The 23,359-nt window shown below is 41.4% G+C and overlaps 2 protein-coding genes across 2 annotated transcripts in view; both read right to left on the reverse strand.

Annotated features, from left to right (window-relative positions):
- The window catches only part of LOC112225629 (activin receptor type-2A), a 679,452-nt gene that overhangs the window by 39,407 nt on the left and 616,686 nt on the right, over nt 1-23,359 (reverse strand). The window lies entirely within an intron of this gene.
- LOC112215030 lies at nt 287-23,055 on the reverse strand. Its single transcript, XM_042306925.1, has 16 exons — nt 22,444-23,055; nt 20,460-20,615; nt 19,777-19,823; nt 18,982-19,022; nt 17,481-17,582; nt 16,857-17,002; nt 16,647-16,709; nt 13,035-13,218; nt 12,495-12,889; nt 6,700-6,756; nt 5,033-5,242; nt 3,589-3,703; nt 2,936-3,093; nt 2,617-2,829; nt 1,987-2,134; nt 287-1,234 (listed from the first exon to the last, which is right to left on the reverse strand). Exons 1-16 carry the CDS (start codon nt 22,465-22,467, stop codon nt 1,083-1,085), a joined length of 2,211 nt encoding a protein of 736 aa, XP_042162859.1. The 5' UTR covers nt 22,468-23,055; the 3' UTR covers nt 287-1,082.

The following is a 23,359-nucleotide window of genomic DNA, read 5'->3' on the forward strand; positions in this document are numbered from 1 at the left end:
TTGATATTAATTTGTAATTTAAAAAAAAATAATAATAATTTAAAAACCCGTTTAGACAACAATAAAAAAAATAAAAAATAAAAAAAAGAAAGCAAAGTAACAAACCTTCCCATGAACACTAGTCATATATGACGTATTGAAATATGTGTTCAGTGTCGCAAAATTTTGATGCTTGCAACATTTAGCAATATTGTACAACGCCTTGCTCTCTTCACATTTTGCTTGAAATTATATTATAAATTATACATTCAGTACAAATTAACGGATTAGTTAGACTAATGACAGATGACTCTTGATGCATAAATACTTTATTAATGTGTGACATATTGCAATTACAGTATATTGAGTTCTACAAGTCTGTACATTTTGTTAAACCAGGAATGTTAAAAAATGTATGTACAAACTCCTGCCCACTCACTCACACACACACACACGTTTGTTTTACTATCCTTGTTGGGACCAAACAATTCATTCCCATTAAAAATCATATTTTTCCTAACCCCTAACCTTAAACCTTAACCCCAAGCTTCTAACCCTAATCCCCTAAACCTAAAATAGCCTCCTTCTGGTCCCCACAATGATAGTAAAACCAAACACACGTCATAGTTTCCAGCACAATACACAAAAAAACAAGATATCATTTGTCATAAATATTTTGTCAGGTGTGTCAAACTCATTCCATGGAGGGCCTAGTGACTGCAAGGTTTTGTTTTTCCCCTTTCAATTAAGCCCTAGACAACCAGGTGAGGTGAGTTCCTTACTAATTAATAACCTTAATTCATCAATCAAGTGCAAGGGAGGAGCGAGAACCCGCAGCTCTCCGTGGAATGAGTTTGATCCCTGTGCTTTATGTGAATTAATAGGTTAAAGAAAAAGGTTCATAAATGGATGCTTATAAGGAGGAACAGATTCATCGGTTTTAAGAAAAAATTGCCTACATTTAACATTTAATTAATGAAATCGCACCTTGTTAAACCAAATACAGACGAGACAAACTTGGTGAGCCATCGTAATTTACAAGTCAAAACGTAATAGTTAATAAACGTTTTATACTGGTATGTTAATTAGGATAGTGCAGCCTATCAGCGTGTGACTGGTTGGCTCTCTGTGTCTTCTTTGCTGTTTTCAGAGCACTCTGATGGAATGAAGCAGCCTGAGTCTCTGGGACAGTCACTCTTCTCCTCCTTCAGGCTGTGTGATGAAGAGGGCTCCTCACTCTCCCTCACATCATCGCCTGTGAACCCAAGAACAAAACAGTCTGGTTGGTTGGATCCTCAGATCCTGCGGGTTGCAAGGTTGGCTGCCCCGATCCAAGTCAATTAAAATTAATTAGGGTTGCAATTCTCACACCACCTAAATGGAATTAAGCTTGATTTAATGACTACATTCCTTCCTGGCTGATAAACTCTGCCATGGTATTCCAACAGCCAGTCACGATATCTGGTTCAGCCAGGGTGGCAGTGCCATTGTTTGGTCAGGAACTAGCCCACAGTCACGATATCTGACTTAGCCAGGGTGGCAGTGCCATCTGTTCTGTCCAAAATGAGCCCAAACACACATTTATGACCTTAATGGTAATGGTATTATGTGAGGAAACAAACATTAATAAGCCTTATGCTAATTGAACGCATCCTGTTTTGTAAGCAGCTGACAGAAACTGGCTAGTATTGTTCATTTCTTCATCTGGATTGGAGACCTATCTTTCTGTTTCAATTTGTGTTTCAGAGCCTTAGTGTTTTTATAGAGGATTAGAATAGAGGAAGACATTGTGCTCTCTCTGACAGGTGTCAACTCTGCCGGATGGGCACGTCTTAAATGATAGCTGTTATAAGCATCTGCTCATCATAACACACAAAGATCAGGATGTTCCTTTCTGAGCGTAGTGCTGCGTTGCACAAAATGTCTGTGGTACAATTGGCCATTTCCTTTGCCCCAGTAGAAATCCAGTAGGGTTAGGCTACAGTAGAAATTGGTTTTGCTACTCACTCTCTGTATATCTGCAGTCTGCAGCAGCCAGCAGCCTGCCTCTGTGTTCTGGATTCATCACGTTCAGCTCTATAAGGTGTTTCTCCTGCAGGTGCCTCAGGTCCTCTACTGTCTGGTAGCCATTCAGAAGCAGTGCAGATGCATACTCCTGGAATAAACAAGACATAGTTCCATTGTCAATGTCATCTCATCTACCTTTCATAATCTTATACTAATTTGTTCACCTTTGAGTGCTTTAGGTTATCTTTATGCATTTTTTTTTTGTTTTTTTTTTAGGGGGGGGTAATTGAGACAACACCATTCTCAATACTGTGTGTCTGGTAGTGTTGAGGGACACTTGACATTGTTTTCTCAGTGTAGGTTTCATTGGTTACTGGAAAGAGGAAAGAAAAAATGTGGCTGTATTTGGCAGTCATTTTAACAGGCCATCATGGCTAGATCCAGCTTTTGTCAAATTAACGTTCAAAGACAAGATTCTTCAAATTTTAGCTAACCCTAACCCTTTTCCTAACCTTAACCTAATTCTCCTAACCGGCTAGGTTCATTTTCCAAACATTCTATGAAAAGTCAAATCTGAAGTTAATTTGACAAAAGCTAGATCCCTTCTAGCCAAGACTTCTAAGCCCTCACCTCTAGATGAAGACGCTCCAGTAGTTCCAGTAGTGTCTTTGGTCGTGGTCTCTTGCTCATCCTCTGAGGTCTGATTTTTGGCGCCTCCTCCTCTCTCTCTTTCTCCATGAGCATGTCAACGTAGATGAACTTGAAGTTGCCCACTTTGTAGTTCAGCATCCCTGTCCATATGCCCATGGGAGGTTTACTGATGATGCTGATAATGTCTCCAACCTGGCAAGAGACATCAAGAGATTTCATGAATCATGAAACAGTTTTTAACAACGTCGTTCATGACATTTCACATTACCCCAATCTAAAGGCATTATCTTCTGTCTACCTTGAGTTTGAGGGAGTCAGTGTCATATGGGCTGGGAACAAAGTCTGTGTGGACCCGTGCTCTACCACAGAAGTGTCCGTTGTAGGAGCCGTCCTCTTCTAGTCTCAGACTGTCTCTGGTACTGGAGCCATTTGAGAGGCAGGCCATACTACCTGAGCCTACAGGAGACAAGACAGACAAGACAGTATGATTACACTGATTTACCCCTGGACTATGAGCATGCGTGTAAAAAAAGAAAAAGAAAAGTAACCTTTATTTAACTAGGCAAGTCAGTTAACACCAAATTCTTATGTACAATGACGGCCTACCGGGGAACAGTGGGTTAACTGCCTTGTTCAGGGGCAGAACGACAGATTTTTACCTTGTCAGCTCGGGGATTTGATCCAGCAACCTTTCAGTTACTTGCCCAACGCTCTAACCACTAGGCTACCTGCCACCCCTATGCTTGCGTATCCTTGTGTTGGAGGGAAGGTTACAAGCCTATGATAATATTGTAATATAATAGTAATGATATGGTAATACAATGGTAAAATAAAACGCATGAAAACACATCACATTTGCTTATTCTTCATTTAGAAACGTGTATCTTCATTTACAGACTTGTATGAGGGGAGACATGACTTTGTGTTGACATCCCTGTGGAGAGGACTTACTGGAGGAACTCTGTCCGCTGTACAGGCTCTCCAGAGAGTTGTTGGTCTTTTCAGAGCCTTTCTCTAGAGGACTGCACTCTGTTTCCTCTTCTAGGTCTCTGTCAGTGTCTTCACCCTACATGTGGAAATACAAATGTACAAGCCACTATGTGAGTTAGCCAAACTAATGTTGATTCCTTACTATATACTGTACATAACTGTGCCATTTATATAAGGAAGTGCAATTGAGTTAACAATTCAACATAGACACTTGCAAATACTGACCAGGTTGATGGATACTATTTTGTCACTTAGACCTAATTTCAACACAAATTGAGTCTTGCTTGACCAGACTTACTAGGGGGCACTATTTTTATTTTGGGAAAAATAACGTTCCCAAAGTAAACCGCCTATTTCTCAGGACCAGATGCTAGAATATGCATATAATTCACAGCTTAGGATAGAAAACACTCTAAAGTTTCCAAAACTGTCAAAATATTGTCTGTGAGTTTTAACAGAACTGATATTGCAGGCGAAAGCTTAAGAAAAATCCAATCAGGAAGTGACTCATGTTTTGAAACCGTTGTGTTCCTATGAACCCCTGTTGGCCACTGAAAGGGATATCAACCAGATTCCTTTTTCTACGTATTCCCTAAGGTGTCTACAGCATTTTGATGTAGTTTCACGCCTTTATGTTGAAGAATGAGCGTAAACGACTACATTGCGTAACTGGCCAGCTGAGGGCTCTCAGAGTGATTCTTGAGTAAAAGACAAAGGTAGTCATTTTTCCTCTCGCTCCTACTGAAGAGCCAATTGTCCCGGTTGATATATTATCGAATAGATATTTGAAAAACACCTTGAGGATTGATTATAAAAAACGTTTGCCATGTTTCTGTCAATATTATGGATATAATTTGTAAATTCTTTCGGCGTTGTCGTGACCACTATTTCCGGTGGATTTCTAAACATAACGTGACAAACAAACGGAGGTATTTTGGGTATAAAAATAATCTTTATGGAACAAAAGGAACATTTGCTGTCTAACTGGGAGTCTCGTCAGTGAAAACATCCGAAGAGGATCAGAGGTAAACGGTTAAATTGATTGCTTTTCTGATTTTCGTGACCAAGCTTCCTGCTGCTAGCTGGACATAATGCTATGCTAGGCTATCGATAAACTTACACAAACACTTGTCTTGCTTTGGCTGTAAAGCATAATTTCAATCTGAGATGACAGGGTGATTAACAAAAGGCTAAGCTGTGTTTCACTATATTTCACTTGTGATTTCATGAATATGAATATTTTCTAGTAATATTTTTTGACCGTTGCGCTATTTTAATTAGTGTAGTTGATGACAATTCTCCCGGATCCAGGGTGGGTAGTTTAAGAGCCTTTAGATGCTTTGATACACTACGCAGAATACTAGGTTCTGTATAGGAGGAAGAGGCAGTCTGTAGTGTGACTCACAGCTTCCTCAGAGAAGATTTTGGAGTGCTTCTTGCCCATCTTCCTGCGCATGGTCAGAGAGATGGCCTTCATCTTCTTCCCCAGGCTGCCTTGTTTGGTCTGATCAGAACTCTCACATCCAGACTCCTCTGCCACTGTTGTTCCATTTTCCTCTAGTCTGGCTGGTGATGGTTGTCTGATGCCCTCAAATCGCCCAAAACTAGTGGAGCGCTGCATGGAGAGATTACAGATGACAGATTGAATGTGTGTTTACTACAGTGGCAGCAGGAGTCAGGACCCAATCTGGGACATTATGCAATGCATGTTGCACCCCCATCCCACCCAATCACTATGTGTTTATGATTTCCTTTTATATGTTTCATATTATGCTAAGGAAGGACCACTTCTGTGGTAATGAATTATGTTGTCCTCCTCCCTTGATTTACAGGAATACTGTGCTATTGTCTTGAGCAATGTGTCTTGAGCCTAGAAGTCTGGCACATGAGGCTACTTGAACTCAATCTGATTTGCACTATGAATTTATCTCTATCATGATGAGCTTGTGAGGTACAGTTCATAGATTTTTCAACATTTTCATGAACCTAAAAGTATTTCTAATCTGTCCAAATTCCAGTATTTCCACATCAGAGCACCAAAATAATTATACAAAGGAATAATCCCAGTAAATCCCTATTAAAATATCAGAACCACACACTCTACAGCAATCTAGGGAACCTTTTGAGTAATCTTACGGACCCTCCCCCTTTTTACAACTTTGACCATATACAGTTGAAGTCGGAAGTTTACATACACCTTAGTCAAATACATTTAAACTCAATTTTCACAATTCCTGACATTTAATCCCAGTAAAAATTCCCTGTTTTAGGTCAGTTAGGATCACCAATTTATTTTAAGAATGTGAAATGTCAGAATAATAGTAGAGAGAATGATTTATTTCAGCTTTTATTTCTTTCATCACATTCCCAGTGGGTCAGAAGTTTACATACACTCAATTAGTATTTGGTAGCATTGCCTTTAAATTGTTTAACTTGGGTCAAACGTTTCGTGTAGCCTTACACAAGCTTCCCACAATAAGTTGGGTGAATATTGGCCCTTTCCTCCTGACAGAGCTGGTGTAACTGAGTCAGGTTTGTAGGCCTTGCTCGCACACACTTTTTCAGTTCTGCCCACAAATTTTCTATAGGATTGAGGTCAGGGCTTTGTGATGGCCACTCCAATACCTTGACTTTGTTGTCATTAAGCCATTTTTCCACAACTTTGGAAGTATGCTTGGGGTCATTGTCCATTTGGAAGACCATTTGTGGCCAAGCTTTAACTTCCTGACTGATGTCTTGAGATGTTGCTTCAATATATCCACATCATTTTCCTGCCTCATGATACCACCTATTTTGTGAAGTGCACCAGTCCCTCCTGCAGCAAAGCACCCCCACAACATGATGCTGCCACCGCCGTGCTTCACGGTTAGGATGGTGTACTTCGGCTTGCAAGCTCCCCCCTTTTTCCTCCAAACATAATGATGGTCATTATGGCCAAGCAGTTCTATTTTTGTTTTAGTGCTAACTATTGTAGGTAGTTTGCACTAAACAGTTAGTTATCAATTCCACACAGTTAGTTATCAATTCAATGTATTTGGACGCGCTACATAGAAGTAATTTGTTTTCACCTACCTTTGGTTTACTGAGCTTTGGTTTGTCTGAAACATTTGAGGCTGCCCTCTGTAGCATTTTGTGTTGATGTTGGTTTTAGAGTTCAGTCTAATGAAATCTTAAAGAAGCATATCTGTACTCTGACCAACTCTGATGGTAGCTAAGTGTTAACTGCACTAAACTAACCCAGACTGAATGCTTGACTTCCTCAAAAAGACAGGATGTGACATGTGAGGCAATCAACATTCTGTCTATTACCACGGAATCGGTTTCAGAAGGGGAAAAAACACATTCTGCTAGATAAAATGTTGTGGTCTCCCTCTGAAAACATTTTCACTTCTGTTAACACTGTGATGATGGTGATATAATTTTGGAACCTAGTTAACATTTGGGGTTGGGCTACATTTGTTGCATAACTCACACCTGGGGTAGGTTATATATTTTGTTGTGTTACAGCCTGAATTCAAAAGGGAATAAAAAAGAAAATAATCTCTCCCATCTACATGAAATACCCCATAATGACAAAGTCAGCATTTTGGGAGGGATATCTTTGCTAATTTATTGGAAAAGAAATACATAGATATCTAATTTTTTTAAGTTTTCACACCCCTGAGTCAAAACATGTTAGAATCACATTTGACAGTGATTACAGCTGTGATTCTGTCTAGGTAAATCTCTCAGAGCTTTGCAGACATGGATTGTACAATATTTGGAAATGAGTTTTTTTTAAATCCTTCAAGCTCTGTCAAGTTGGTTGTTGATCAATGCTAGACAGCCTTGACATTGATTTCTAAGCCGATATAAGTCAAAACTCTAACTAGGCCTCAATGTCATCTTGGTAAGCAACTTGTGTATATTTGGCCTTGTGTATTAGGTTATTGTCCTGCTGAAAGGTGAATTTGTCTCCCAGTGTCTGTTGGAAAGCAGACTAAACCAGGGATTCCTTCAGGATTTTGCCTGTGCTTAGCTCTATTCCGTTCCGTTTTATCTTTAAAAAACTCCCTGGTCCTTGCCGATTACAAGCATACCCATAACATGATTCAGCCACTACCATGCTTGAAAATATGAAGAGTGGTACTCATTGATGTGTTTTGTTGGATTTGCCCCAAACATAACGCTTTGTACTCAGGACATAAAGTTAATTTCTTCTAGTGCCTAATTGAAAACAGGATGCATGTTTTGGAATGTTTTCATTCTGTACAGGATTCCTTCTTTTCTCTCTATTCAGTCTATTAGGGTTAGTATTGTGGAGTAATTACAATGTTGCTGATCCATCTTCCATTTTCTTGTATCACAGCCATTAAACTCTGTAATTGTTTTAAAGTCACCAATGGCCTCATGGTAAAATCCCTGAGCTGTTTCCTTCCTCTCTGGCAACTGGGTTAAGAAGGACGGCTGTATCTTTGTAGTGACTGAGTCTATTGATACACCATCCAAAGTTTAATGAATAACTTCACCATGCTCAAAGGGATATTCAATGTCTGTTTTTTTTTTTTTTTACCCATCTACCAATAGGTGCTTTTCTTTGTGAAGCATTGGAAAACCACCCTGGTGTATGTGGTTGAATCTGTGTTTGAAATTCACTGCTCGACTGGGGGACCTTACACATAATTGTATGTGTGGGGTACAGATATGAGGTAGTCATTAAAAAATTGTGTTACACTATTATTTCACACACTTATTATGTGACTTGTTATGCACATTTTTACTCCATAACTTCTTTATGATAGCCATAACAAAGGGGTTGAATACTTATTGACTCAAGACATTTCAGCTTTTTCTTTTTTATTAATTTTGTAAAAATGTCTAAAGACATAATCCACTTTGACGTTATGGGTAGTGGTGGAAAAAGTACCCAGTTGTTATACTTGAGTAAAAGTAAAGATACCTTAATAGAAAATGACTCAAGTAAAAGTAAAAGTCACCCAGTAAAATACAAGTATTTGGTTTTAAATATACTTAGGTATTAAAAGTACATGTAATTGCTAAAACATATCAGTATCAGAAGTAAAAGGATAAACAAATTGTGGGATAAACAATGTTTTGAAACCTTCATCAATGACTGTTATTTGGGTTCAGTTCTTTCCAAAGTTCTTTCACACAAAACATTCCAGTAAGAAAAAAAGCAGGAAATAGAATTATCAGAAATTATAATGTCATGGTTGAACATTTCTTTGCTCAAATGTCAAAATCTCGGGTGGTTGGTTTGAGGAAGTGTTGAGGCTATGAACGGCAGACACAGGAAGAGAGGAAGACGGCAACTCTGTGATATCGAAACAGTTTCCGCTTGATAATCTGCACTCAGTATGGACATTTTACTAAAACGAGCTACTTTTGATCTACTTGATAACATGTTTGACACATTAAATGTAATTTACTGCCACATTAAATCAAACATGCTGTGATTATCTTACATTAGGATATATAAATGGCTATTATAGGATACATTTTGCACATAAAAAAATATGGAATCAGTCAGCATCAATGACCTTTTTAATTCATACTGTGGTTTATAACGTTTTAACAAGCTAGTATGTGGGTTATTAGGTTACAGCAAGCTGTTCTACATGACTTCTTCCTTGCAGTGAAATGTTCCAAACCATTAGTCATTTTCATCATTACTCATAGGCCTCAGCTTGGGGAGTTTTCTGTTGTCTCATACAAAGTAATTAAAGAGAAGCAAACAAACATTCTCCTCACAAATAATGGTCAAATTCACATCAGAAACAAATAAGATAATGAGTTCATGCAGAGGTTGTATAGGCACGTCGTGGTCCTCTTATATATGCATAATCAGTCCTCTGATGTTATAGTGAGGGGATTAAACTACATTTTTAGAATGCAGAACTACAATCGATCAATGGCAAATAAGAGAAAAGGCTATGGACAAAAACATTTCGTAATCCCACACTGCTTGCAATCAGTCATGTTTGTCTCAATCCAGGATTACAGTTTCTAATCTATTTCTTCCGACCTTCCAGGCCGACCCTTGGTAATACTCAGCCGTTTTTCACGTAAGGAGGCTTGGTATTGTTCTTAATTCCAGGCCGACCCTTGGTAATACTCTGCCGTTTTTCACGTAAGGAGGCTTGGAATTGTTCTTAAATGTTGAATGAAATTATTTTTATAAACTAATCCTACATGACGTCACTAGAGGGCAGCATACGATGGAAATGTACCAACAGTACATACACACGTTTATATTGATTTAGAATTGAACTCCCTAAACACTTCTACTGATAAATTAGGAATGCTTATTTTTTCAATTGATGCTGTTGACAGATATAATCCTATATTTTTAGACATGGCACTATTTTCTATATTATAACCCTGTTTATTAGAAAGAAAAATCTGAAATAGCCATATTACGGATTCCTGAAGATAAACATTTGTCCAAATACTAGCTACTCCTTTTGCCTAGTTTTGCCTTCAATGGCCTGTAACCCATAGGTGTTGATCCCTCTACAATAATCAAAGGAGTAGATATATCTATAGGAGCCTACACAATCACAACACTGGAGTAATCTGAAATAATCTGCCCCAATGTCACATAAACCCCAAACAATAGCTTTGTCTCACACAAACCACTCAGAGCATGTGAGTGGTTTAGGGCTGTGGTTTACGGCTGCTAGAATCCTGACTAGAACCAAAGAATTTGATCATATTACTCCAGTGCTAGCCTCCCTACATTGGCTTCCTGTTAAGGCAAGGGCTGATTTCAAGGTTTTACTGCTAACCTACAAAGCATTACATGGGCTTGCTCCTACCTATCTTTCCGATTTGGTCCTGCCGTACATACCTACACGTACGCTACGGTCACTAGACGCAGTCCTCCTAATTGTCCCTAGAATTTCTAAGCAAACAGCTGGAGGCAGGGCTTTCTCCTATAGCGATCCATTTTTATGGAATGGTCTGCCTACCCATGTGAGAGACGCAGACTCGGTCTCAACCTTTAAGTATTTACTGAAGACTTATCTCTTCAGTGGGTCATATGATTGAGTGTAGTCTGGCCCAGGAGTGTGAAGGTGAACGGAAAGGCACTGGAGCAACGAACCGCCCTTACTGTCTCTGCCTGGACGGTTCCCCTCTTTCCACTGGGATTCTCTGCCTCTGACCCTATTACAGGGGCTGAGTCACTGGCTTACTGGTGCTCTTCCATGCCGTCCCTAGGAGGGGTGCGTCACTTGAGTGGGTTGAGTCACTGACATAATCTTTCTGTCCGGGTTGGCGCTGCCCCTTGGGTTGTGCCGTGGCGGAGCTCTTTGTGGGCTATACTCGGCCTTGTCTCATGATTTTAAGTTGGTGGTTGAAGATATCCCTCTAGTGGTGTGGGGGCTGTGTTTTGGTAAAGTGGGTGGGGTTATATCCTGCCTGTTTGGCCCTGTCCGGGGATGTCATCTGATGGGGCCACAGTGTCTCCTGACCCCTCCTGTCTCAGCCTCCAGTAGTTATGCTGCAGTAGTTTGTGTGTCGGGTGGCTAGGGTCAGTCTGTTATATCTGGAGTATTTCTCCTGTCTTATCCGGTGTCCTGTGTGAATTTAAGTATGCTGTCTCTAATTCTCTCTTTCTTTCTTACTTTCTCTCTCTCGGTGGACCTGAGCCCTAGGACCATGCCTTAGGAATACCTGGCATGATGATTCCTTGCTGTCCCCAGTCCACCTGGCTGTGCTGCTGCTCCAGTTTCAACTGTTCTGCCTGCGGCTATGTAACCCTGACCTGTTCACCGGACGTGCTACCTGTCCCAGACCTGCTGTTTTCAACTTGCTAGAGACAGCAGGAGCAGTAGAGATACTCTCAATGATCGGCAATGAAAAGCCAACTGACATTTACTCCTGAGGTGCTGACCTGTTGCACCCTCGACAACTACTGTGATTATTATCATTTGACCATGCTGGTCATTTATGAACATTTGAACATCTTGGCCATGTTCTGTTATAATCTCCACCCGGCACAGCCAGAAGAGGACTGGCCACCCCTCATAGCCTGGTTCCTCTCTAGGTTTCTTCCTAGGTTTTGGCCTTTCTAGACCTGCATTGCTTGCTTTCTACACCTGTATTGCTTGCTGTTTGGGGTTTTAGGCTGGGTTTCTGTACAGCACTTTGATATATCAGCTGATGTAAGAAGGGCAATACATAAATACATTTGATTTGATGTGCTCCCTGAATATCACTGATTGGATATACTGCATGAAATAGAAATATCTAAATGAGTGCATGTGAGCACATTCTCTTTCCTAATGTTTGTTTACCCAATCCGTAATATTTTTAGCGGTCACTTACTATGGGTTAAAATAAAACAAATGTTTTGATTTTTTGATTGTTTGGTTCCAAAGCATTTGAAGTAGGGTATAGATTGGAATAAACATGTCCACAAAATTCCCAATCTACTATAACAGATCTACTATATAATTTACTATAATCTACTATAACATATCTACTGTATAATCTACTATAACAGATCTACTACATAATCTACTATAACAGATCTACTATATAATCTACTATAACAGATCTACTATATAATCTACTATAACAGATCTACTATATAATCTACTATAACAGATCTACTATATAATCTACTATAACAGATCTGCTATATAATCTACTATAACATATCTACTATATAATCTACTATAACAGATCTACTATAACATATCTACTATATAATCTACTATAACAGATCTACTATATAATCTACTATAACAGATCTGCTATATAATCTACTATAATCTACTATAACATATCTACTATATAATCTAATATATCAGATCTACTATATAATCTACTTTAACAGTGTTGTTGTTTTTTTGCCATTAACTCACATTGCGGTCGCATAGTTTCACATCAGTAACAGAGAGGGGGACACCCTGGGGCGAGGGTTCCCGTTTCAGGCTCGCATCTTGGGCCAGCCCCTGGTGCTTGTCCCAGGCCTTTGCCCGTGGCAGGGTGTAGTCATGGGTATAAACGGGGTACTCTGTGAGGGGCCTGCGGCAGATGTGGTAGGAGGTCCCCCAATCTGGAGCGTTCTCGGCTGGGTTACTCCAGCGCTGGTTCCTGGGAGGAGCTCCAGGGCCTCCAGGCCCGGTCCTCAGCTCCATGGCCACCGGAGCTAGGGTAGAATTCTCCTGGGCTGATGTTAGTACAGACTTACAAACAGGAGCTGACCTCCGGACCACATCCAGATAGGGTCCCGCTTTCACTGGGATGGGCCCTGCTGGGTGGAGACCCGAGAAGAAGGCTACAGAAATGAACAACTGACAAGTATGGACATTCATCAAAACTGTATAGGACATGTATGTTTTGTCATGCATTGTCATGTTGTTACTTTCTATGTTAATATGACCAAGGAGACATACCATAAGTGTCATTGTCTGTGGTAAATTTTCTGAGCTCCTTATTCCTTGTGGTGTCCTGATTTTTCTTGGCCCCTTCTTTTCCATTTTTTGCACTCCCTTTCTTCCCAGTCTTCTGACTTCCAGACTTTTGACTCTTTTTGATGGGAACTCTGGGCTTCGCCACTTCCCCGTTGGCATGGACAATCTGGAGCATCACAAAAATCAAACACATAATAAAAACTTGTCAATAAGATTGTCAATAACCACATTTCCATCCACAGTTTTTATCCAAGCAAAGTCATACTGTATAAAAAAAATGTGATGGAAACAGGAAGTTTTGGTACAATTTTATAAATGGCGACAGATAGTTTGTTTGTTCATGGTGGGATCTTTCTGTGTTGGTCAAATTAATGATGCCAGAAATATTTGCCTGTGGAAATGTGCAAAAATGTATTTATTGTCCATCGTTTCATAGTAAACTTGGAGTAATGCGATGTGATGGTGTGTGATCCTCATCCGACTGCGACTTGGGAAACCATGCAGTTTATTAGGCTACAGATGAAATATGTTTGATCAGAGGGTGGTAGGTGTACTGTGATATTGATGCTCCTTTTCCATAAATATTGAGGGTCTTATTCTAGTGACATGATGATTGATGCTTGACAGCTGTTTAACAAATACGAATATTGTCGCTTTTTTCCATAACAATGTCATCATGTAGACCAAGGGTTTCTAAACATTTTCATTGGGGAACATCCAGTGCCTCCCACGTCTATTTCTATGGTGACAAGCACAGTTCATGACACAAACTGTTCACACCCCTCTTGTTGGTGGAGAGAAAATGTTGCAGGTTTTTAGCTTATTCCCTTCAATTCTACACATTTTGTCATGGGGTACAAGAAAAATTGCAGTTTTTAAGCTATTTTTCTTGCAATTCTATACATTTTGCCATATCTAATGTTTATTTATGTGATATTTTTAGTGACTCAAACATTACAACAAAATCTATGTGGGATAAAGTTAGCTGACATGGGCTAGTTGATCTGGACATTTCTGACAAGTTATAAATAGTTATGACTATATAGCAATGACTGACATAACAAGAGGAAAACTGCACATTGTGCATTCTTCTATTACAACTTTTTAAAGTTGAAAATCAGACTGAGTTCCTACTCCTACAACAACAACAACAAAAAGTTTGGGAACCACTGATGTAGACTATACCCACCACTGGAGGTTGGTGGCACCTTAATTGGGGAGGACAGGCTTGTGGTAATGATTGGAGCAGAATGAGTGGAATGGTATCAAACACATGGTTTCCAGGTGTTTGATGGCATTCAATTCGCTCCGTTCCAGCCATAATTATGAAACGTCCTCCCCTCAGCAGCCTCCACTGATACCCGCACAGCCTACCCACACAGCCTACCCACACACACAGCCTACCTGCACAGCCTACCCACACAGCCTACCCTCACAGCCTACCCACACAGCCTACCCACACATTCTACTCGCACAGCCTACCTGCACAGCCTACCCGCATAGCCTACCCGCACAGCCTACCTGCACAGTCTACCCGCACAGCCTACCTGCACAGCCTACCCACACTGTATCTGCGAGTTGTTGGCTAGAGCACACGTGTCAAGACCAGAGTGGGTACATTTACTATTTAACGTAACAGTTTGTGACAAAACTATCGGTAATGTTGAAAATGGTATGGATTTTTATTCAGTACAGTCAGAAAATTATGGGTTCAACAAGGGTTCTTCTAAGATCCTCAGAGTTCTTCGGAGAAGAACCCCATAGGAGTTGGGGTTCATCGAAGAACCTCCTTAGTTGGTGGGTGTTCTTGCAGGAACCTAACTGCCCAACTAAACATTTGGATTTTAATTTGAAAGGACAGCAGGTGCAGGCACTTACCTGAAAAATGTAAAGATCTCCTCAGTTTATGGTAAGGTTTGTCTCTTATATAATCTAAATTGATATTGTTTTGTGATGATACCATCTTTCTTTCAATATTTTTGCAAATCTTTCTAAAACAGAAAATGTACACAATTCAATGGATATCAATCAACAAAGAGGTAAGAAAAGGTACTGTATGCTCTAAGAACATGTTGAAGGCTGGCTGTATTGAGTGCAGGTAACTGAACTGCTCAATTTTGTGTCTGTGTCTGCAGGTATACAGACGAAGGTATGTCAATTGGAATTGGTATGTTATGCAGATCACATGCACCATCCTCCTCCCTTATCTTTTCAATTAAAATCCGATAGGCCTCTACATTATGGACAAGGTATGTGTAGAAAAACAATTATCAAAACTGTTTTTTCATTCACACTTACCACAAAAACCAAGGTACGAATACTGCCGTGTTCATGTTTTGTTTGGATTCACAGACTTCACCCTCCCTACACCTCTGATGAATATAACAGGAAACCTGTTCGATCACCATGCACTGCAAAATCATTCTGGCTATGGATACAGAGAACATCAACACATCAACATCAACACGCCAAAGGATATACCCATTGGACTTGGGCCTCTGCTGGGAGTTTAGCTCATATTTGGATTGGTTTATTATGCTTTGCCACTAAAATCATAATAAACACTGACAACTAAAATATTGTATTATTGTTACGCGTATTATTAATAATAATAATAGGGGAGGGGATAGCTAAAAAAGGAACCCCAAAAGGTTCCTTATTAGGTTCTTCAAAGGTTCTTAGAGGATCCATTAAAAAGGGTTATTCGAAAAACTTATAGGGGTTCCCCCACAGTTTCAATTTGAAGAACCCCCTAAAGGATACTCCAGGAACCTATTTTTTTTTTAGAGTGTACATGAAAACTTAAGAGGAAATGTACATTTTGTGTGCAATACTTCACCATCCACTGATTTTTATACAAAAAAAAGTCAATTTCCACTGGTGGAAAAATTTGCATATTTTCGTAATGCCGATTCTACACTACTGGTGTCCAAATCCCATTTTAGGATACCAGCACTCTGCACTAGTCTTGTTAGCCTCTGGGTGAGATGGTGGCACTACTGGTGTCCAAATCCCATTTAGGATACCAGCACTCTGCACTAGTCTTGTTAGCCTCTGGGTGAGATGCTGGCACTACTGGTGTCCAAATCCCATTTTAGGATACCAGCACACTGCACTAGTCTTGTTAGCCTCTGGGTGAGATGCTGGACTACTGGTGTCCAAATCCCATTGAGGATACCAGCACACTGCACTAGTCTTGTTAGCCTCTGTGCCAAGCTGCCAACACAGGGACTGAGAGAGGCTCTGAGTGGCCAAATGTCGATCCACTCCCACACAATTGGCAAGCAGTACCATGTCTGTTCCTCACTGTGAATTAGTGAGAGTAGGCACTCCCCTGGTGCCACCCCAACAACCCACCGCTCTTTGCCATGTGGTCCAGAGATTATGGGGGCATAGTGATACCCCTCTCCCAGCTCAGCCATCTGTACAGTATTAAAACTCAATCAGCATTTGTGTTAAGTGATTGCCCAATTTAAGGCCAAGAGGCTCTTTGGATGTAAAAACAGGCAGACTGCCGTATCATTATAAGACTGTAAGACTCTGGGCTGGCATGGGATGGGCAGCATGGGGTCTGCTGTTGGGCCGATCACTCACCAGGTCTCTCTGCCTGCTGTTGGGCAGATCTGCGTTCTGAGCCCATCCCTCGTAACTCACCACCTACATACAACCACAGAAAGAAACTATTTATTTATTCAATCAAGTTTTGGAACAAATAGATAGGGGAAAACATACATTTGTAAATTAGAAATAAATTGTATAAGCTCAAGGTACTGAACAAAATGAGGGACAGTTCTTTTTCCCAACCTGAGTTGGTGGTATTGGTGGGGTTGGTGACTTTTCATTCTTCTTTATGCTCGACTTGCGTCCTCCTCTTCCCTTTTTGGTCTTGACATCGGTTCTGATCGTGGCTTTGGCCTGGATCTCAGTTCTGACCATGGGCTTGATCATCTCTGAAAAACAGAATCACACCAGTCAGAAGTCTCTCTAAACTCCTAAACTCTGATAGGTAATGTTCCAATACAGCACTGTGATTGGGACTTTTGTTCTGAGATGTAATGTTTTGTATCCATTCATGATCACATTCAGTTTCAGTGCTATGCAGTGAAGTCTACCCTGTGTCTCATGTACTACACACTAATGCAATGCCCCCACCACAACCTCATGTACTGTAGTACACTGACAAAATGACACATGCCCTGCTTTGACCCCAGTGTTTTTACACTCATATCCTGTTGGCACTTAATTTATCCAAGGCCTGACAGCCAAGTGTGTTAAGAAAAGCTCCAGTCTGCACAACACTCTCCATAAGAAGGATTTGGGTGCTATGGGGATCTCTTCAGACACCACAGCTAGATCCCATGTGGTTGAGTGTCCAAATGAACGCAAGCGAATAGATCAGCTTAACCTCAAAATCCCCAGACAATTTACCTTCATTTTGATTGTTCTTGATGTGGCCTAAATCTAAATCTTCTTCTGGGGGGATCTTGGCTGGCAGCCAGAGAGCACTATTGCAGACGGCAGAGGCTTGATCTGCAGGGAGAGAAATCAAAACCATTAAGGGGTTTATTTGGCTGACCAAGGTCAGGGCACACCACAGTGAAATCAAAATGGAGGCCCTAAGTACCACAGACAGCCAAGTAGGTAACTGTGACTGGCAATGAGAGTTTAAGCTGGGCTTTCCAATTGTCTTTTTTAATATGTCCTCCCTTCCAAAATGAATTGCTGTAGTAGACTCATGGGACAATCCCAATGATCTTTTTACCTCATTCAGCACAAAAACATCCAGAGGTTTTGGTGCAATGCTCTCTTGGTAATATAACTTTTTGTCTGTGCATTGCTCAGGTTTGACTATTTGGTTGTAATTGTATGTCCGGCTAATGCTAAACTGTTGATTGATCGTCTTTCAGATGTGACGTTAAACGGGTGTCCTGACTCTCTGTGGTCACTAAAGATCGTAAGAGTAGGGATGTTAACCCCGGTGTCCTGGCTAAATTCCCAATCTGGCCACCTAATCATCCCCAGCTTCCAAAAGGCTCATTTCATCCCCCCTCCTCTCTCCTGTAACTATACCCCTTATCGTTGCTGTAAATGAGAATGTGTTCTCAGTCAACTTACCTGGTATAATAAGGGTAAAATAAAATAAAAATCTATTTTTGCTCTTTGTGGTACAGTATATCATTAAGTCTTGAAAGAAATCTGCATGGCTAGCACTTTGTTTTTTATTTATTTTATATTTAAATTCTTTATATATATATATATATATATATATGTATTTTTTATATTTCTCTCCAATTTCATGGTATCCAATTGGTAGTTACAGTCTTGTCCCATCGCTGCAACTCCCGTACAGACTCGGGAGAGGCGGAGGTCGAGAGCCGTGCGTCCTCCGAAACACAACCCAGCTGCACCAATGTGTCAGAGGAAACACTGTACACCTGGCGATCGTGTCAGTGTGCATTGCGCCCGGACCGAAACAGGAGTCGCTATAGCGCGATGGGACAAGAACATCCCTGCCGGCCAAACCTTCCCCTAACCCGGACGACGCTGGGCCAATGGTGCGCCGTCCCATGGGTCTCCCTGTCGCGAACCAGGATCTGTAGTGGCACAGCTAGCACTGCGGTACAGTGCCTTAGACCACTGCACCACTCAGGAGGTCCTATTTATTTGTATTGAACCTTTATTTAACTAGGCAAGTCAATTATGAACAAATTCTTATTTAAGATGACGGCCTACCCCCGGCCAAACCCCGGACAATGCTGGGCCAATTGTGCGCCAACCTATGGGACTCCCAATCACAGCCGGATATGATACAGCCTAAATTCGAACCAGGGACTGTAGTGACGCCTCTTGCACTGAGATGTAGTGCCTTAGACTGCTGCGCCACTCGGGAGTGCAGTACACCACACAAGCAGACCTTTATCATACATACCTAAAGTTCTGTTTTCTGGTGCTGATTTGGATACATGTGTTCTGAAATTAAAGGACAAAAAAAGGATTAAGCCACAATCTGCCATTTCAACAGCCCGATTGACCCAAAGGGATACTGTACACTTAAGACAGCAAGTCCCAGGGATCTTTGCAGTAGATCTGACTACATTTTAAGTGGATATTGTTTTCAATCATGTACATTGTAGTGGTTCAACATTTCTCTTTGTAGTTTATAGCTGTATAACAACAGAAAGGTCATAGAGTTTGCTCTGAGGCACTGCTTACGTAGCATTTGAAGTGGGACATCAATTAGAATAGCCAAAGGTGTTGACTGAGACTTGACTGAGAAATGTACTCAAATTAGCACAGAACCTTGCGCCACCTGCTTTCTTGGCAACCAACATAACAGGGGATCCTCTTCATCTGATCACATAGATTGCTTTGACAAGTGACACTGAAATGAAAATGACATTTTCCAGTGTGTAATTGATTTAGATTGTGATGTTCCTTCCTTCCCAATCTTTCGCTTTAGAGAGCATTGTATAAATAGACAGATGCTTGGGGGCTTACAGTGTGAAATCTACATAGGGGCAGAAAGTCAGGAAGCTTGGTAAAGAGCTGCGACTTAAAGTATTATCCCTTGGGAGGATAGAGCGCCTTTGGAGCCATTTTACTCTACTGACTAAGGCTGAACTCAGGGCTGCTGCACTTTCACTGTGCTTTTTATTATGGATACACTGCCCTGCACGCACACTCTGTCAAAAGAGACCGATCAGAGCAAATGACATAAACTCACATTCTTTGAATTTTTTTAGTGTTGTTGGTCTGCATTTGGGAGATCTCCTGAAAGCAAAAGAGAACATTATCAATATTTGATTCTACATGCTTAAATGTGGAAGAGTTTGCCTATTGGCATGAAAAAGTTTGCATAAATATGACAAAACTATTGGTTGTGATGTCCATGCTAACTTAGAAGAACTGAATGGATTGGCGGCTAATGGTAATGACTTTAGGACCAGCTGTAAATTGATTGTTTCATCATCATAATTTCATAATCAGCTTTATTGTTTGGGTCAAATCTGATCCTCTGGCAGACCACAAGTCTCAACTCCTGCATGAACAGGTACCCCACAAGATTTAGCTCTGGTTTGTCCAGATAGCTAACGTATACCCATGACATGGCATTATATAAATTATAAACTATACAGTTGACAATTTCATGAACTCGCTTATCAGTAAGTATGTTGGGCACACAGAGAAGAGGAGCTACAGCTTTTAACATTTGGTCTATTCAAGGTCAAGAACTTCATTCTGGAAAATTGACTTCCCAATGAAAACTCAATCTAAGGGTACAAAGTGTGTGTGCGCTCGTGTGTGTGTGTCTGTATGTGTGCGTCGGTGTGTGAATGCATGCATTTGCATAGGTATGTGCATGCGTTTGTGCACAAGTGTGTACAATGCATATGTTTGTGTACTCACCATGGAAATGGATCGTCCCGAGCCACGCAACTTGGGGTTTTCATCTAGCAGCATGGCAAGGCTACAGGAGCGGCTGGAGGAACGGCTGGGGATGGTGTAGACCTGGGCATCACTGGAGTCCTGCACAGCCTCATACAGACTGTCCATAGAACCCTCCTGGACACACACACACACACACACACATACACACACACACACACACACACACACACACACACACAATCAGGGACACACTGTAGACTGCGTGGAATTGGCTTGCTGACTGCAGCAAAGCCCACCAGAGCTGTTGCCAGATAATTGAATGTTAATTTCTCTACTATAAGCCGCCTCCAACGTCGTTTTAGAGAATTTGGCAGTACATCCAACCGGCCTCACAACCGCAGACCACGTCTAACCACGCTAGCCTAGGACTTTCACATCCAGGTTCTTCACCAGCCACCCAGACAGCTGATGAAAATGTGGGTTTGCAGAAGCGAAGAATTTCTGCACAAACTGTCAGAAACCGTCTCAGGGAAGCTCATCTGCGTGCTCCTCATCCTCACCTGACTGCAATTCGGCGTTGTAACCAGCTTCAGCGGGCAAATGCTCACCTTTGATTGCCACTGTCACGCTGGAGAAGGGTGCTCTTCACAGGTGAATCCCGGTTTCAACTCTACCAGGCAGATGTAGACAACGTGTATGGCATCATGTGGCAAGCAGTTTGCTGATGTCAACGTTGTGAACAGAGTGCCCATGGCGGCGGTGGGGTTAGGGTATGGCAGGCATAAACTACGGACAAGGAACACAAGTACATTTTATCAATGGCAGTTTGAATGCACAGAGATAGCATGACAAGATCCTGAGGCCCATTGTCGTGCCATTCATCCGCCACCATCACCTCATGTTTCAGCGTGATAAGACACAGCCCCATGACGCAAGGATCTGTACACAATTCCTGGAATCTGAAAATGTCCCAGTTCTTCCATGGCCTGCATACTCAGACATGTCAACCGTTGAGCATGTTTGGGATGCTCTGGATCGATTTGTATGGCAGTGTGTTACAGTTCCCGCCACTATCCAGCAACTTCCAGCCATTGAAGAGTGAGTTGACTGATTTCCTTATATGAACTATAACTCAGTAAAATCTATGAAATTGTTGCATGTTGTGTTTATATTTTAGTTCAGAAGACATCATTTCTCAGCTGCACCTCTAGAACTTTCTTGATCCATTACATCCATTGATCCATTTTGTTGTAGATCCTGATACACGTGGTGGTGAATAACAACAGAAACAACAACGCTGCAATCAAAAGCCTGAAGCAGCAATCATGCTTCTTCAACCTGATGACCTTGGATCAGTTCTGAGGACATGTTGGTCAATAATCCTGAACTGTGTTCAACATTCCCAACAGCTGGCCAAGGAGAGGACTGTACTCCTCTAATACAGTTGTGCTTGTGATTATTTCCTTCTATAAATCTATGAAATCTCCCATATTTCGGTCATCTAAAAAAAAACACGTCAAAGCTACTCTCTAGTGTAATAGTACTGTAATAGCATCACTTACTGGCTTCCATACACAATCACAGACATTTACAGTACAAGACACAATTGCACTGCTTCCAATGACTAAACTGAGATTTTATAGCATCATAAAATTCATCAAAAGACGCTGAAGTAAAGCCCCACAGAAATCCTAGTCTGTTTCGAGGAAGCCCCCCCATTTTGTTGGAATTTATTTTTCCATGGGGAAGAGAGAAAAAATGTCAAGTGGTACAGCTAATCTCATGTTATTTTACACATTTTGCAGTGAGGCAAATTTTCTGTCATAGAAATAATCAATTAACGCTCGCCACCCCCCTCTTCTTGCGGGGGGGGGGTGGGGGGCTACGCTAGTGTGCCTCTCACTCCGCTGTAATTTTAGGAATACATCAGCCCCTCTTCACCACACACGTCTGAGAGAGAGAGAGCCTGACACTCTGAAGAGAAGTAAAAAAAGAGCCTTACCAGAGAGAAGCAGAAGAGGTTCATCTTTGCGGATACGTCTCTTTCCCTTGGAGCTGTTGAGAGCCGTGTAGACTGGACAGAGCTGTAGAGAGCAGTGTGGACTGGACAGAGCTGTAGAGAGCAGTGTGGACTGGACAGAGCTGTAGAGAGTGGTGTGGACTGGACAGAGCTGTAGAGAGCAGTGTGGACTGGACAGAGCTGTAGAGAGCAGTGTGGACTGGACAGAGCTGTAGAGAGCCGTGTAGACTAGACAGAGCTGTAAAGAGCAGTGTGGACTGGACAGAGCTGTAGAGAGTGGTGTGGACTGGACAGAGCTGTAGAGAGCAGTGTGGACTAGACAGAGCTGTAGAGCGGTGTGAAGTCACTCCAACAGAAACACAACAGCCCTCCGCTAGTCGCTAGTCAAGGGCAGGCTGCCTGCCGTCTGCTCAGATTAATACCACAATACCACACCCATCCCATAATCCAATAGAAGTAGGGACCATTACTCCATTCGACCAAAGAGACCTCACTCATCCACAAAAGAAGCCCCTCACTGGAGTACCAGAATACTAGATTAAGCCATGGGGTGGATAGAAAGTCAATGTTTCTGGTGCTATGCTTTCATAGGTTATTTCAGTGGATCACTAGTACTACTGAATGACGTGAACAGTGATTTAGAGGTATTGAATTCATAATGGTGTGATGTTTTCCACTTCCAGCTTATGCATATTACTGACGTATGTTCTTCTTTTAACAGGTCTGTTAGGGATGGTATAGCTTTGTTCAGTATTTCAGAAGCACAGAGTCACTTCCTCTTTTGGTACCATATCACAACCTTTATAATACTACTGAAAAGGCTTGAGCTCATTTGACTGTGCTGCTGCTCTTTGACCTCCACGATAGTTCAAAATAGTCAGGCGTGCAACGGTTCATT

This window comes from Oncorhynchus tshawytscha, linkage group LG26 (genome assembly GCF_018296145.1).
Source record: "Oncorhynchus tshawytscha isolate Ot180627B linkage group LG26, Otsh_v2.0, whole genome shotgun sequence".
Classification (NCBI taxonomy): domain Eukaryota; kingdom Metazoa; phylum Chordata; class Actinopteri; order Salmoniformes; family Salmonidae; genus Oncorhynchus; species Oncorhynchus tshawytscha.